Raw genomic sequence first — 13,621 nt, forward strand, 5'->3', positions numbered from 1 at the left:
ACCGTGTAAGTTTTGGTTACCATCGTCGATTTCATTCGCAACCAATTTCAACGAATCTTCCACGTAAATCAAATGAGACTCTGCCAAAGTTTGGGAGCAGTAAGATTTCAAAAGAAATTGGAAAGTGGCAATCAGCAGCAGATAAAAACTCATGAGGAAAACGTTGTGCTACTAGACTTTAGAGGTAGACATAGGCTATAATTCCAACGACTTACTCAACCTCTCGTTTTTTCCCGGCAATTCAACTCTTAACAGCTTGCTTTGGATGACAAAACAATACCCTGAAAATAATGTTTTTGGAAAAGCTTCTGGGTTCTCAAAACAAAGAATACTTTATGACAAAAATAATCACTAGGCATGACCTTGATTGAAAGTTGAGTGAAACATATGTAGTGCACTGCATTGGTAGAGAAGCCATTCACCAAGACTGATTTCCGTTGAGGCCATGCACCAGAGGCAAGTGTTTTAGGTGAAACAACCTGTTGGCGACTTAATTCAAATGAAAATTGATATCATGTAAATAAGCAAAGGGCAGACTTGCTTTATCAGCTCAGCTTGTTGCATCACGATTCACGACTGTAGTAGTGGTCGAGTGTCTTCGCAGGTATACTGTGGAGAAGTTCCCGTGGGAAGATACGAAGCAAAGTCCATGCTAAATCAAGTGACTGGAAGATGTTCCGAGTATCATAAGCACCTTGAGTCACGAATTTTCTCTCAAATTTATCTAGGAACTCCAGATAAAGCTGTAGCTTGATAATAAGAAGAAAATCAAAAAGCAATTCTTAATATGAAGCTCTATATTTGACAGGCCAAGCTGCACATGCATGGTGTCAAACCCCCACCCAAAAACACACGCACACAAAATTGAGAGAGAGAGAGAAAGAGACCAAATCCTCAGAAGAAAGTGCTTCCTCTCCAACCACAGCTTTCATTGCTTGAACATCTTTTCCAATAGCATAATTTGCATACAGCTGAAATCAAAATTGACAGGGTTTCAGTATGAAGAATAATTCTAATACTCGAGTGAGAGGGACCCTTGCTTCATTTTAGAACTTCTCAATCAGACCTGGTTGGACACATCAGCATGGTCTCTACGAGTCATCCCCTCACCAATAGCACTCTGAAACATAAATAACAAAAGGAAAAGCTCAGCATAACCTCCTAATTTATGCGTCTAATTGTTAACAAGCAGGTAATTTTCTCATACAAGATGAAATGATAATGTTTAAGAGTCATACCTTCATTAATCAAGAAAGTGAAGGGAGTAAATTAATTGGTGGGTATATCTGTTCAGAAAATAAATAAAGATAAGATCAATAATTATATATACCATTCAAAGTTAGGCTCTGACAGTCCTTATGGAATTACATCTATTTGGCAACTTAGAACTCAATTAAGATATTAGAGTACATATCAATTGAACAGTATTGACAGTATTTAAATCACTATTTTATGTTTCAACAAATAGATGCAACGACAACAAAATTCCAAGAACATTTGCATTGTGCATATGCTACAGTAGATTCTAAAACCATGTTCCACAATTAGAACAATAATGGATATTGTTTTAGTTACCTGTCGATTGTGAAGTTGTCTATCAATGTATATCTGCCCTTCAGTAATAAAACCAGTAAGATCTGGTGTAGGATGCGTGATATCTGATTCACAGAAAGTAATCAACAAAATAAAATACCAGACAACCAATGTTAAAACTTAAAAGAATGCTATTGCGTGTTGGAGTTGCCTCTTACCATCATTAGGCATGGTCAAAATAGGAATTTGGGTGATGGAACCTTTTCTTCCTTCTATACGCCCTGCACGTTCATAAATTGTTGCCAGATCAGTATACATATAACCTGGATACCCACGCCTTCCAGGGACTTCTTCACGGGCAGCAGATACCTATAGGCAATATAAAACATGATGAATGATAACAGTCCAGCATTAGCAAACATGATAATCTGACAGAGCATAAATTTATGGGCTTATCAGACTTAAGTCATCCTAAGTCACTGTCAAATGGATTACATTCACTTTCTAAAGTCATTTCTAGTTTCCAAAACTACCTATGAAATGTCTTAATAAAACAACAGTTTGCTTTTGGCCTTCTGAGTTAAAAATAATGAGATCTTCAAAGAGCATCGACAGGATGCTATTTGTCAGTATAGGGACAATTTGACAAAGAAATTATGTGCCATATATTCTCCCAGCTGAGCAGCTATAAAGCATATGTACCTCACGAAGAGCATCTGCGTAAGAACTCATATCCGTCAATATAACCAGAACATGTTTCCCACATTATAAGCCAAATACTCTGCTGTTGTGAGGGCAATTCTTGGTGTGATAATTCGTTCAATTGTGGGGTCATTGGCCTGTAAACACATTAAACAGAGCAGTTCAAGATGGAAAACAAAAAGAGAGGAATGGGACTAATTTCTTGAGAAGAATATTCATTAGACAAAGTCATTTCCAATGGGAAAACACTCACAATGACATGAACAGCTATAACTTGAATTACTTTGAAGGAAAAAATTGCTGAAAGAAAGATTAACTAATGAAAATTACCAGGTTCAAGAAAAGGGTCACTCTCTCCATAGATCCATTTTCCTCGAAATCTCTCTTAAAAAATTGTGCTGTCTCCATGTTCACTCCCATTGCAGCAAAGACAATGGCAAAATTGTCTTCTTCCTGATCCTAAAACTCAATCAATAGAACAAGGCAATCACAATTTTGAAATTTTGAGGGAAAATGGGCACAGGGGCATGTATTGGTTCATTTCAGTTCCAAAAACAAAAATATTGAAAACCACAAAATAAACAATAAATATCAAGCACACATTCAAGTCAATCTTCATTAATTTCACAGTAAGCTACAGTATAGACATACATCAAGGAGATTATCAGACTTTTCCAACCGCTTTACAAGACCAGCCTGACGACAAATTTGAGCAGCAATTTCATTATGAGGAAGACCAGCAGCAGAAAAAGGAGGAATCTTCTGTCCACGAGCAATGGAGTTCATGACATCAATCGTTGATATCCCTGTCTGAATCATCTCTTCGGGGTAAGTTCACTCACTAGGATTGATAGAGCTGCCTGAGAAAGACAACGAACAGAAATTTATAAACTGATTCAACCTTCAATTACTAGAATGCCACAGTTTCCTGCATATGCTCACCAGAAATATCTAGGTAAGCCTCAGGCAGAATAGGAGGGCCATTATCAATGGGTTTTCCAGAGCCATTAAATATGCGCCCTAGCATATCCAATGACATGGGCGTTTTCAAAACCTGTAAAAAAGACATTAGACGGGGCGGGCTAAACAATCAACATCCATACGAACACTAACCAACATTACTAAAAAAAGTTTAAAATCACAATCGAAGAGGATTGAAGAGGCAAATAATGGGTGTTCCAAGAATTTCCCCACTTTATAAAGGTTAACCTCATTTATTTTTAACGGCACAATTGTTATGAGACATCTCCAAACACATATATCACCCAAAAAAAGAAAAAGGTCGTGCATCCAGAACACAAGGTGAAAAGTAAAATTTCAAAAATAAAACACTAATGTTTAAAAGATTCTATAAAGGTAGCCATTCTATCAACCAGCCTAGTGCTGCAAGCCATAATAAAATAAAACCCATTGCACCAAAGAAAAGCAGACTTATTACCTCTCCTGTAAATTGCACAGTTGTGTATTTGTTGTCAATTCCAGATGTTCCTTCAAAAACCTGGAAAAGGATAAAGGGAAAAAAATAAAGCAGCCATCATCTCAATAGACTTAAAGCCATTCCAAACCAATTGTCACCTAATGCTCTCAGGAATTCATCTCTCACACTAATGATATTATTGGCTTTAACATACACAGGTTTTGTGTCAGGAATGCTTTTCTCCAACACATCTTTTGATCCATCAATACGGACTTCACATAACTATGAAATTTTGGGATCTCTCATTCTAAAAAATTTTCATGGTTGCATGCTTGAATAATTACCTGCACAACTGCTTTCTCTCCATCAACTTCCAAGACTTGACCACGTCGAGTTGTTCCATCTCCTAATCGAATATTGACAATCTCCTGATATTTTGGACCCTGAAAATTTTCAATATTATTTGCGTTACATCTCAAACAACTGGCTATTAACTCTGAAGATAAAAATCAAGGAATAGACGAGCAAACCTACCTTAACTTTGTCAAGAATGACCAATGGTCCCGCAACACCAGACACAGTTCTATACACTGCAAACCAAAAATCTCCTCATTTAATGTTTCAGATAATCTTCACACTAACTGAAGGAACTGCAAATTTTCAATCTAGCATCTAATTACGCTAAAATCATAACGATGCGAAAACACGAATACTAGTTTAATTAAGAAATTAATGAATTAAATATCCCTATTAACTTCACCATTGTGTTAATCCCCCTAACCATTAAAAACACATTTCCTGAATTTAAACAAATTACATAACCAATGAACCAAAAGATGAGAAGGAAAACCACTCCATCATCATGCAATTCATTTGAAAATAGATTAAAAAAAAAAAAGAGTCAAGATTAAGCTATGATCAGAATTCAGAGTCAAAGGTTTTGCATGATACAAAAATGACCAAGTTACCCATTCCGATCTCCAGAGTTCCCTCCTCCATGTCAACGAAGTTCTTTTCTGCTCCCATCTTCAAGTTCAAAGCTGATTATATAGCATTCAAAAAACAGAAGCTATATCATTATTTGCTACACCGAACTAAATAGTTAAGGAAATCAAAAAGGAACAAGAAAGATTCAAAACGTTATTTCGGATCCAAATAAGTAACGGTCTTTTTCTGGCCAATGATTGAATCTAAATTTGCAAAGGTTTGAAACTCTATTCTTACAGCGATTAGATACTAGGAAGAGCAACAGAGAAATCGATTCAAAATGAAAAGATAGAGCTAATTTGATTTGGACAGGTCGATTGAGCAAAGGAGAAAAATCAAAAATAGAAAATTTAAGCAGTAAATGACAAATAATTTATGAGGTTACGGACTGAACTCGTGGAATTTGATAAGAGAGAGTAGAAAATTTTATTGAAAAAAAAAAATTGCAGTAAAAAAACCAGACTTCAATTTTCTTTGCTCCGGTTCTTTTCTCTCAAGTTTTAGCGCTTTGATAGTTACTGCTGTCACGGACAATTACGAACAGGCATGTGAACAGTTAATAAAATCAGATTAAATAAAAAGATTTTTTTTTTCCTTTTTATATGTTGTTTTATTGGTTAGTTAATAAAAAATTAAAACAATTTAAAACATTAAATAAAGAGAAATTATCACAGCTGAGTTGCCACGTTAGCACCGTAACACGCATGGGTCACGTGGTTTTTTGGTGAACAGCCTTTACTCAAATTGACACCCAGAGCTATCCCCTCCAATCAAAGCCCTTTTTTTCACCTTAATTTGCTGCAACCGTACGTGCATCAGTTAAACTGACTGAGGGAGGAAGAGGAAAAACACCAACATCACCTTCCAACCACTACAATGCCAGCTTCAAATACACATGTTCTTGTTACTGTCAAACGTGATGTTCATGGCTTAACGACAATAAATGTTCCGAGTAGAAACCCAGATGACAGTTATTAGCTAATAGATTAACAAACGGAGGTCTGATAATTCCTGATTAACACATTAATCGGAGCTCGATTAGCAACATTAGCATAAGGGACAGCTCACAAGCAGCTGTCAATCACCTGCCTTCAATTGAGCCTGCAGGGGCCACAGCTCTCACGCACTTGGGGTGCACCTCGTACCCACATTCCAGACATTGGTAAGCCCAACCAGATCCTTGCTCATCACAATCGCAGCATATATAGGGCCCTCCTCCAGTTCCTTCTGACACCAAAGTAAGTTCATGGCGATGAGCAGCATGATACACAGATCTTGGTAAGTTCTTAGCTGCCTCCTCCATTTCTTTCTCTAGCAACTCCACTTTGGCATCAGTGAAGGGGTATGCATTTTCCTGGTACAGATTCATAAGGTTTCTACCTTGCTTGGTTACAGTTTTGCCATCAGGTCCTATAATTATCAAACAAGGAATGCCTTGCACATCAAAGTACTTTGCAAGGGTTCTAACAGTTGGGTCTCCAAAAGGCAACGCTAGCCATGGCATGGTACCAAAGTATGAGTCAAATGAGCTTTGATCGCGATCATTCGACACAAAAACAATTTCGAAATCCTCACCACCTTTTTCTTCCAAAGTTTGCTTGATTTTCTGGTAGATGGATATCAGTTTGGGAGTGAACTTAGCACATGGAAAGCACCATTGCGCTGAGAAGTACAGTCCAACTGTCTTACCTATCAAGGAATCAACTGGCACCTGCAAAGAAAATATATACAATTGAATCATGCCTGAACAGAGGTACGTTAGTCCCAAAGCAACTTAGCCACACAATTGAGGGCTCAGTAACTCCAAGATCATGTTGGTGAATCCATTCTCGCCCTTGCCTCAGATGACAATGGGAATCGGACCAAACGGTTATAAAAGTGTTGGATAAGGATACCTTGTAAAAGTAAGGATAAAGGTCAACATGATCAACAAGCAGGGCTACTCATTCGGTTAGCATACCTGAAACAATACCCTGTTAAATTTTGAATGCCAAATACTTGCTTGCATCAACCCAGCAATGCTAAGTGAATTGTTTCATTAACCATATATACCATTGGTATTAATGTTATTAAGACAAAAAGAAGTATATATCATTCTTTTTGTTACCCAATGTAGAATTTAACAAATAAGCCCTTAAGGACACTTATTGAAGCTATGCATTCAAGTATGTTCATGGGTATGTCTATTTTGTGCTCCACATTAGATGAGAATCGCTGTAGTCAATGTCTAGAAAGTGATACGAGGTTCTATTTCTTAAAGCTCTGTTAGTTATGAACACAAGAATAGTTTCCTTAAGATGAACCAAAAAATAAAAGAGAATAGACTCATTAAGATAATGAATACTATGAACTTCTAAAAGAACAATCATTTTATGATATACTGTATTTAAAAAAAAAAAGAAAAAGAAGGATTGTGGTTCCTATTCTCATACAATGTGGGAAAAAAAGGTGCATGATTGCGAAAAGCAGACAAAAGTTGTAGGACTAAACATGACGACACAGTGAATTTTCTTTAGTGCAAGGAAACATAGAGTGTACTGCAAGCACACGACTGCAAATGTTAGCGATCGACATTCCATGCAAATATATAAAAGAAAAACTGTTACATAAATACTCTCTCATCAAGAATATAAAAACCTCATAAAAATTTTCCGATCATTAATCAATATCAGCAAGATCTTAAAAACGAAGCCACGTTTAACATCATATACCCATCTATTACACTAAGGACTAAGAAGATGTAACCATGCACTGACCTTTCCAGTTATGGTTTGACCCAAAATATAGTCTCTTCCAGGGTTTGTTAATAAATCGGTCACAGTCTGACTTTCATGCTTCATCTTCTCTTCCCTTTGCAATTCCTCCAACCTTTCTTTGGTAAATGGGAAGGCTTCAATCCCATAGCGGTAAATGAGTTCTACACCCTCATACAAAGTTGCACCATCTTTGTTATCTTCAGGCTGCAAAATAACTAAGCAAGGAATGCCTTCAACTTCAAATTTTCGGTTCAAGGCCTTCTTTGTCTCCAAGTCAGAAAATGGAATTGAAAGCCATGGCAAACTTTCACGGTAACTGTTGAAAGCATCCAAGTCTTCATCAGATGACACGAATACTATCTCAAAATTAGACCCATTGCTCTTCAGCTGCTCATAGACATCAATCAATACTTTATTGAAATTTCTACATGGTGTATACCAGTTAGCTGAGAAGTAAAGGCCAATCACCTTGCCCTCTAGATCCGAAATTCTCACCTGCTATATATAAAGAAAGCATGTAACGATGAAAGATTAATTTGGAGCCTTTCATTACTAATAGAAACTCAAGTTTGTTTCTCCACAAACCAAAATTAATTTGTCAAATAACCTTTTTCGTCTTGAGCCTCCAAAAATGTCAGCCCTACATTTCATGTAAGGAAATGTATTTGAAACTATCGAGAACACACTAACAAGGAAAGTAGAATAAGTAAGAATCCATTCCACAAAAAATCAAGCCTAGGAACTCCAAAAATTTGACAGCGATGTGCCACCAGCTTTGCAGAATTGTGAGGACAATATGCCACGTGCTACGGCTAATAGCGTTAATGTGGGGCTAAAGCGATGAACAGCAATGCCACATGTCTTCCCAGCTTAGTTGTTCACTGCACAACTGAGGTGTGGGAACCCATATTGATGAGGACAGGCATATTTGGCATGTTTTACTCGTGACAACAAGGAGTTTCATAGCCCACCCCCACCTAGTCCAGCAGGAGAAGGGGGCGGAAAGATGGGGTTTCAAGTTATCCAGCATACTTCCCTATTCCCTTCCCCACAAGAGCATCGTACCCACGACAATAACACCAAAAAGACCATTTCTTCACCACCAATTTTGCTCGGGTGTTAGATTGCCGACAAGAAGATATTAGAGATTGCCAATCCCTGCTGATTTAATGTGATTCCATACCAAAGTAGCATATAACTTAAAAGATTCCCATTATTGTCATTATTACGAAAGATCCGGAATTGTTTCCCTTGAAAACTTAATCAACATCATATCAACTATATATTGGTTTAACAATTTGAACAGACCGGCATTGCATTAGCACATGGGAGATGGGTTTAAGAACTTTCGCGAACCAAACTTCCTGGCAAAAATATGTTGGTTCTCTTCTTAATTCCAATAAATCATTGTTGTTAATTAGTAAACCTAGTACATGAAATATGCTATTTTCCAAAATACAAACTCAATTACTCTATTGTTAGACATTGAAATTAACCAAAGAATTTGGTGACGATCCATGGTACCCAAACTAACTCACCTTATCTTACATAAATTCAAGAGGGAAAGCTACATGTCAACATTAATGAAACAAACTATAGAGTATTAGCCGGTGAGTTCTTGCCATTTCAAAACCCTAATGAACACTCTTTCTTTCTCTCTCTTTTAAACAAAAATTCTTTAATATGACTAATTAAAGTTTATAAGACTGCCTCTTATTGTAGTAATTCTATGCTTTCGTCCCCAAGCAGACCAACCAACTTAACAGCTACCAGCCATCTGTCTGGTAATAGTTATTTACTACCAGCTTCCATCAGTCACCACCAAACAAATCTCTTCAAAGATAGATAATAGTTATTTATTATAATTTATAGTATTTTAAAATAAAACAAAATAAGTTATAATTAATTGAATTAAATTAAAATTTTAGAGTAATATTATAATAATAGTTCCAAAAGGTTCGCCTGGAAGGTGTATGCAGTTTCAGTATGAAGTCTTGGGCACCTATGTAGAGAAGACGAGGGAAAACGGAAAGATAGAAAAGTGAGTGCCTGAAGCAAGCCAGGAGACATGGGTGAGTTAGGCCAAAAGTGAATGCATGCTTTCATCTCTGACCCACAACTAAGTTTACACTAAACTATTAGATACTGAAGGGACAAAGAACAAATGCTTGAGCAAAGAAGAAAACAACCCATGACTAAACCAGGTAAGTACTGCTAGCAGAAACCCAAGGGAAGCTGGATATTTTCCTTCCATAAAAAGAAAAAGAGAGGAAGAGAGAGAGAGAGAAAGAGAAAGAGAAAGGAAACCTGATCAGCTTCAGTCGAGGAGAGAAGATAATCACGATCTTTAGAAGCCAAAAGAGAAGAAAATCTAGATGTTGAAATCTTCTCAGAGTCACCGTTTGTCAGAGATTGAACCAGATTGTTGGAGTTGTCGTCCAAATTCATCTCCCTCATCGCTGATCTCTCTTTCTCTCTCTTTCTTTTCGTTTTGTGTCCAGGTTTTAGTCAATGACCAGGCCACACCGTACTTCCACTGCTTATATTCCATATTCTTTACACATCATGGCATCCTTTCGAAACCCTCATCATCCATCAACTCATCACACGTAGCATTCACTCCAAAATTGTTTCTCATGTACATGAACTACAATGCTGCTGCGCCTGCAGGGCCGACGATCTACACATATATACGATCCATATTTAATTGGTCAGGTCCGCAACCTGCCACGCGTATGATTAATGGTTTGCCACATTGGAGGTTAACCCCATCGTTGCCATGCTATGGGTAAGGTCCCGTGTTGTCATAAAAGACTGACTTGATGCTGTCAAATCCTAGCAAAGATAGGTGACACCTGTCTCTCTGCCTGTGAGTCTCTATTTACTTCTTTTGTTCAAAAGGTTGTATTCAAAAATATATATTTATTGTTATAAATTTGCGAAATCTTTATTTTTATTTAAGTATAATAATTTTTATATTAATTTTTATAAAATCATGTGTAACAATTTAGCTTGTGAATTCCCATTTACTGGGGCCCACTAAGGCGACACTTGGCAACGTGCGACGGGAATACCTTAAGAAAAAGTACTATCGTTAATTGCTGCCTGGTTTGCATTTGGGGACAGGTTGTTGTATACCATTGGTTAATGTTTTTATATAGGAAGTCTTTCCCTTTGCTGCATTTACACTCATTGCAGTAACACGTGGGGAGGTCAGTTGCTTCCATCGTATCAGTACAAGTCAGTGCATCGTCATTTATTTTAGTGATAAAATTAATTTTAACGAAATTAAAAATTATTATTATTATTATAATTGTGGTTAAAAAATTTTATATTTAATAAATATTTTTGAAACAATATTTGAATTTAATTGATTATATAATGAATTTTATTATATTTATTAAAAAAATGATAAATTTTAAACGCTCACTTAATATTAGAATTATATTTCTACCTAAATTATACTATTTCATTGTATATAATTTTGTTATTTAAAAAAAATAATTCAAAATATTTGTAATTGTCACTTAATCAAAAATCCAAACGTCATTATGTATAATATTTATTATTTACCGATGAAACAGTTAGCATTTAAATTTCAAGATATCTATTTTATATTTTAAATTTTACTTCTTAATTTGTGCCAATTAAGGGATCAAACTTGGTTAATTTAGGCATTTGAAGAAGAATATAAGCTTTTCCGTCATGGTAAATTTTGAAGAAGAGTAGGGAAGCAAAGGTGTAACGGTCCCATTTCTTTTTGGATAATGATACGAGCGGATTGGGAAGTTTAGGACAGATAGAGAAAGAAAGGCATAGAAGAGCCAGGTCGTAAAAATGTTGCCAAGGTGACAGCTCTCTCCCACATGCCTTAACTTTGTAACCCATGAAATTGGTAAAGATGGTGATAGACACCATAGAAATCAATAGCAATCTAACTTTTACCTTGAAAATCTCATACTATTATTCAGAGTAATGAAATGAAAATAGTATTAATGAGAAAACGAACCCACATTTAATAATCAAGAATTTGATTATAACTTTATAAACAACGGTCATCTTTTCCTTATCAATACTTATTTTTTAAATAACAAAATTGTGAGAGCAAATCTTCAAGTCTCTAAATCGGATAATATTTTGTAACAGGCGCAAAGTGGCAATCTTGCATCAACAAATGGAATATTTTGATCAGGTTTGTGCATAATTTTTTGCATATTAAGAGACAATTATGGGAATACTTTTACTAATTAACTGCTCATTTTCATGGGTTTGAATTTTATCTACATGTTTTCTTTATTACATCATTTGGTTTGAGACTTTGAATGAAGTTGCATACTATTCATAATGATTTAATAGCTATAATTTGCATTATGTTAAAATGTTAATTTTTGTGTTATGTTGAGAGGGAATTTGTATTTCATTTATAACGTTGTTATTGTAGTACAAAGATAAAACACAATTATAATTAATTATATGTTTGATAAAAAATTAATAAATTAATTCAAAGACAAATCAATAATTAAATCAATATGTAAAGGAATAAATGAAATTGGATTTTGGCACACTCATTGTATGAGTGAAAAATATATTTTAAATAAACAAAGCAAGTTACTTTGTAAAAGAGAAATTAATTACTTAATTAGTTGAGTAAATAATTTTTGAAAAAAACGTGTGAAATAAAAAAAAAATTTATATATTTTTATTATCATTTTATTTTGATGTTTGAATAATTTCATCAACTAAATTGATGTCACAAGTACGTGACCAATATTATAAAATTTTTTAAGAAATAATAAAATATAAAATTAGATAGAATTTATACATAAAATAACATAATATAGATAATATCTTTTGTGGCTCTCCTTTGACCAAAATACTCGAGTTTTCTAAATAAAGAGAAAGATCCATTGAGAAATCAAGGTGGGGTCAAATTAATCGTCAAGAAAATATCAGGGGACGTAGAAAGAGACCACGTGTAAGGAGATAGACAAGTGTCACATGATGCCGTAGGGGAGGTTGTTGGGTTACGTCAATGATTTCAATTATTCGAATCTCAGAGATTGTGTCCCACCACAAAGGCACCCGACGCCCACGTGTCAAACACGCAGCTGTAAAGAAAGTGAGAAAAAGCAAAAGGCAGCGGCCAGCGGCCTTTTGATGGAAGTTCGTGTGCTGCGAGCCAGCGCGACTGGGCTTCGTGTCGAGTTTGTTTTGGAACACGTGGCGCGACGTATAAAGTTTGGTAGCACGCCGGTGGTACTCCTTCGAGATAAGTGACTTGGGAAAAGGAAGGCGAAAGTCAGCTCTGCTTTTTTGTTTTCTATGACCATGTAGCAAAACCAAAGCAGATAAACAATGTTAACAAGTAAATTGAAAATTAACATTGAATAATTGATTTAAGCGATGAAGAGATTCGACTACATATTTGTTGAGAAGATAAAAAAAATAATTTTTTATAAAATTATTTAAAAAATACCGGATAAAGCTCAAAATTCCTTATTAAATAAAAAAATAAATTGAAAATTGAAATTGGCATAGAAAGAAATTTGTTCAATTTTGTTAACTTTGCAAATTCAGCAATTAAGACCCAGAATCTCGAGTTTGGATTAACGGGATCTAAATTTGATAAAAGAAATGTAAATGCTTTCATAAAATGATACTCCCTCCATTTTATTTTTTGAATGTGTCAAGATTATGTTTTTTTTTTTTTTTTGAATATCTAAAATTTTTATTTCGTTATATTTTAAAATTATTTTTTATGCTTTTTTACATTAAAAATCATGAAACTTTAATTTTATAAAAAAATTTAAAATTTATTAAATACATTAAAATCAAAGGTTTTTTTTTTTTTTTTTAACTTCATAAAAATCAATACATGATAAAATTTTGAAACAAAAATAGTAATTTAATTAATATATGTTCAATAGGTGTTTATAAATACTATTTAAAGATAATCAAAAAATTATTTTAAAAAAATTTTATATTTGATGCACTACTTTTACTAAATTCAATAAAAGATAATGAATTAATTGTAATTTTTTTCTTTAAATATCATTTTAACCGGTACCTAATGCACATTAATATTTTCCATTTAATTAGTCGTAATAAGTGACCTATTAATTAACTGCACCGTTGAAGTATTTCTAAAGACTTTAATAATGGTATTATATTGATTAAAGTTTTTTTTAATTGATATTGTTGTTTTTACTTTTTATTTGCTCTTATT

General features: G+C 34.6%; 4 protein-coding genes across 6 annotated transcripts; all 4 read right to left on the minus strand.

Annotated features, from left to right (window-relative positions):
• Nucleotides 1-142: 142 nt before the first annotated feature.
• Nucleotides 143-9,908, minus strand: LOC111315277 (V-type proton ATPase subunit B 2-like). 2 transcript variants are annotated; one of them, XM_089749077.1, is made up of 15 exons: nucleotides 9,703-9,908; nucleotides 4,621-4,692; nucleotides 4,187-4,242; nucleotides 3,997-4,095; nucleotides 3,674-3,733; nucleotides 3,178-3,289; nucleotides 2,887-3,095; nucleotides 2,566-2,694; nucleotides 2,236-2,372; nucleotides 1,752-1,902; nucleotides 1,576-1,658; nucleotides 1,239-1,286; nucleotides 1,067-1,120; nucleotides 888-971; nucleotides 143-743 (listed from the first exon to the last, which is right to left on the minus strand). In XM_089749077.1, the coding sequence occupies exons 12-15, from the start codon at nucleotides 1,242-1,244 to the stop codon at nucleotides 564-566; spliced, it is 324 nt and encodes a 107-aa protein (XP_089605203.1). In that variant the 5' UTR covers nucleotides 1,245-1,286; nucleotides 1,576-1,658; nucleotides 1,752-1,902; nucleotides 2,236-2,372; nucleotides 2,566-2,694; nucleotides 2,887-3,095; nucleotides 3,178-3,289; nucleotides 3,674-3,733; nucleotides 3,997-4,095; nucleotides 4,187-4,242; nucleotides 4,621-4,692; nucleotides 9,703-9,908; the 3' UTR covers nucleotides 143-563. The 2 variants fall into 2 exon arrangements, with proteins under 2 accessions (XP_089605203.1, XP_089605204.1); XM_089749078.1 differs by lacking the exons at nucleotides 143-743; nucleotides 888-971; nucleotides 1,067-1,120; ... (2 more) ...; nucleotides 1,752-1,902; nucleotides 9,703-9,908 and adding an exon at nucleotides 5,312-5,442.
• LOC149513000 (V-type proton ATPase subunit B 2-like) lies at nucleotides 1,451-2,265 on the minus strand. The gene is made up of 4 exons (XM_089749029.1): nucleotides 2,236-2,265; nucleotides 1,752-1,902; nucleotides 1,576-1,658; nucleotides 1,451-1,513 (listed from the first exon to the last, which is right to left on the minus strand). Exons 1-4 carry the CDS (start codon nucleotides 2,263-2,265, stop codon nucleotides 1,451-1,453), a joined length of 327 nt encoding a protein of 108 aa, XP_089605155.1.
• LOC149513001 (V-type proton ATPase subunit B 2-like) lies at nucleotides 2,271-3,054 on the minus strand. Its single transcript, XM_089749030.1, has 3 exons — nucleotides 2,887-3,054; nucleotides 2,566-2,694; nucleotides 2,271-2,372 (listed from the first exon to the last, which is right to left on the minus strand). Exons 1-3 carry the CDS (start codon nucleotides 3,052-3,054, stop codon nucleotides 2,271-2,273), a joined length of 399 nt encoding a protein of 132 aa, XP_089605156.1.
• On the minus strand, nucleotides 5,524-9,908 carry LOC111315274 (putative nucleoredoxin 2). 2 transcript variants are annotated; one of them, XM_022916876.2, is made up of 3 exons: nucleotides 9,703-9,908; nucleotides 7,396-7,890; nucleotides 5,524-6,350 (listed from the first exon to the last, which is right to left on the minus strand). In XM_022916876.2, the coding sequence occupies exons 1-3, from the start codon at nucleotides 9,850-9,852 to the stop codon at nucleotides 5,721-5,723; spliced, it is 1,275 nt and encodes a 424-aa protein (XP_022772611.1). In that variant the 5' UTR covers nucleotides 9,853-9,908; the 3' UTR covers nucleotides 5,524-5,720. The 2 variants fall into 2 exon arrangements, with proteins under 2 accessions (XP_022772611.1, XP_022772610.1); XM_022916875.2 differs by having other exon boundaries at nucleotides 7,396-7,893.
• Nucleotides 9,909-13,621: the final 3,713 nt, after the last annotated feature.

This window comes from Durio zibethinus, chromosome 20, assembly GCF_047325235.1.
Source record: "Durio zibethinus cultivar Kanyao isolate XHJ-2024 chromosome 20, ASM4732523v1, whole genome shotgun sequence".
NCBI lineage: Eukaryota > Viridiplantae > Streptophyta > Magnoliopsida > Malvales > Malvaceae > Durio > Durio zibethinus.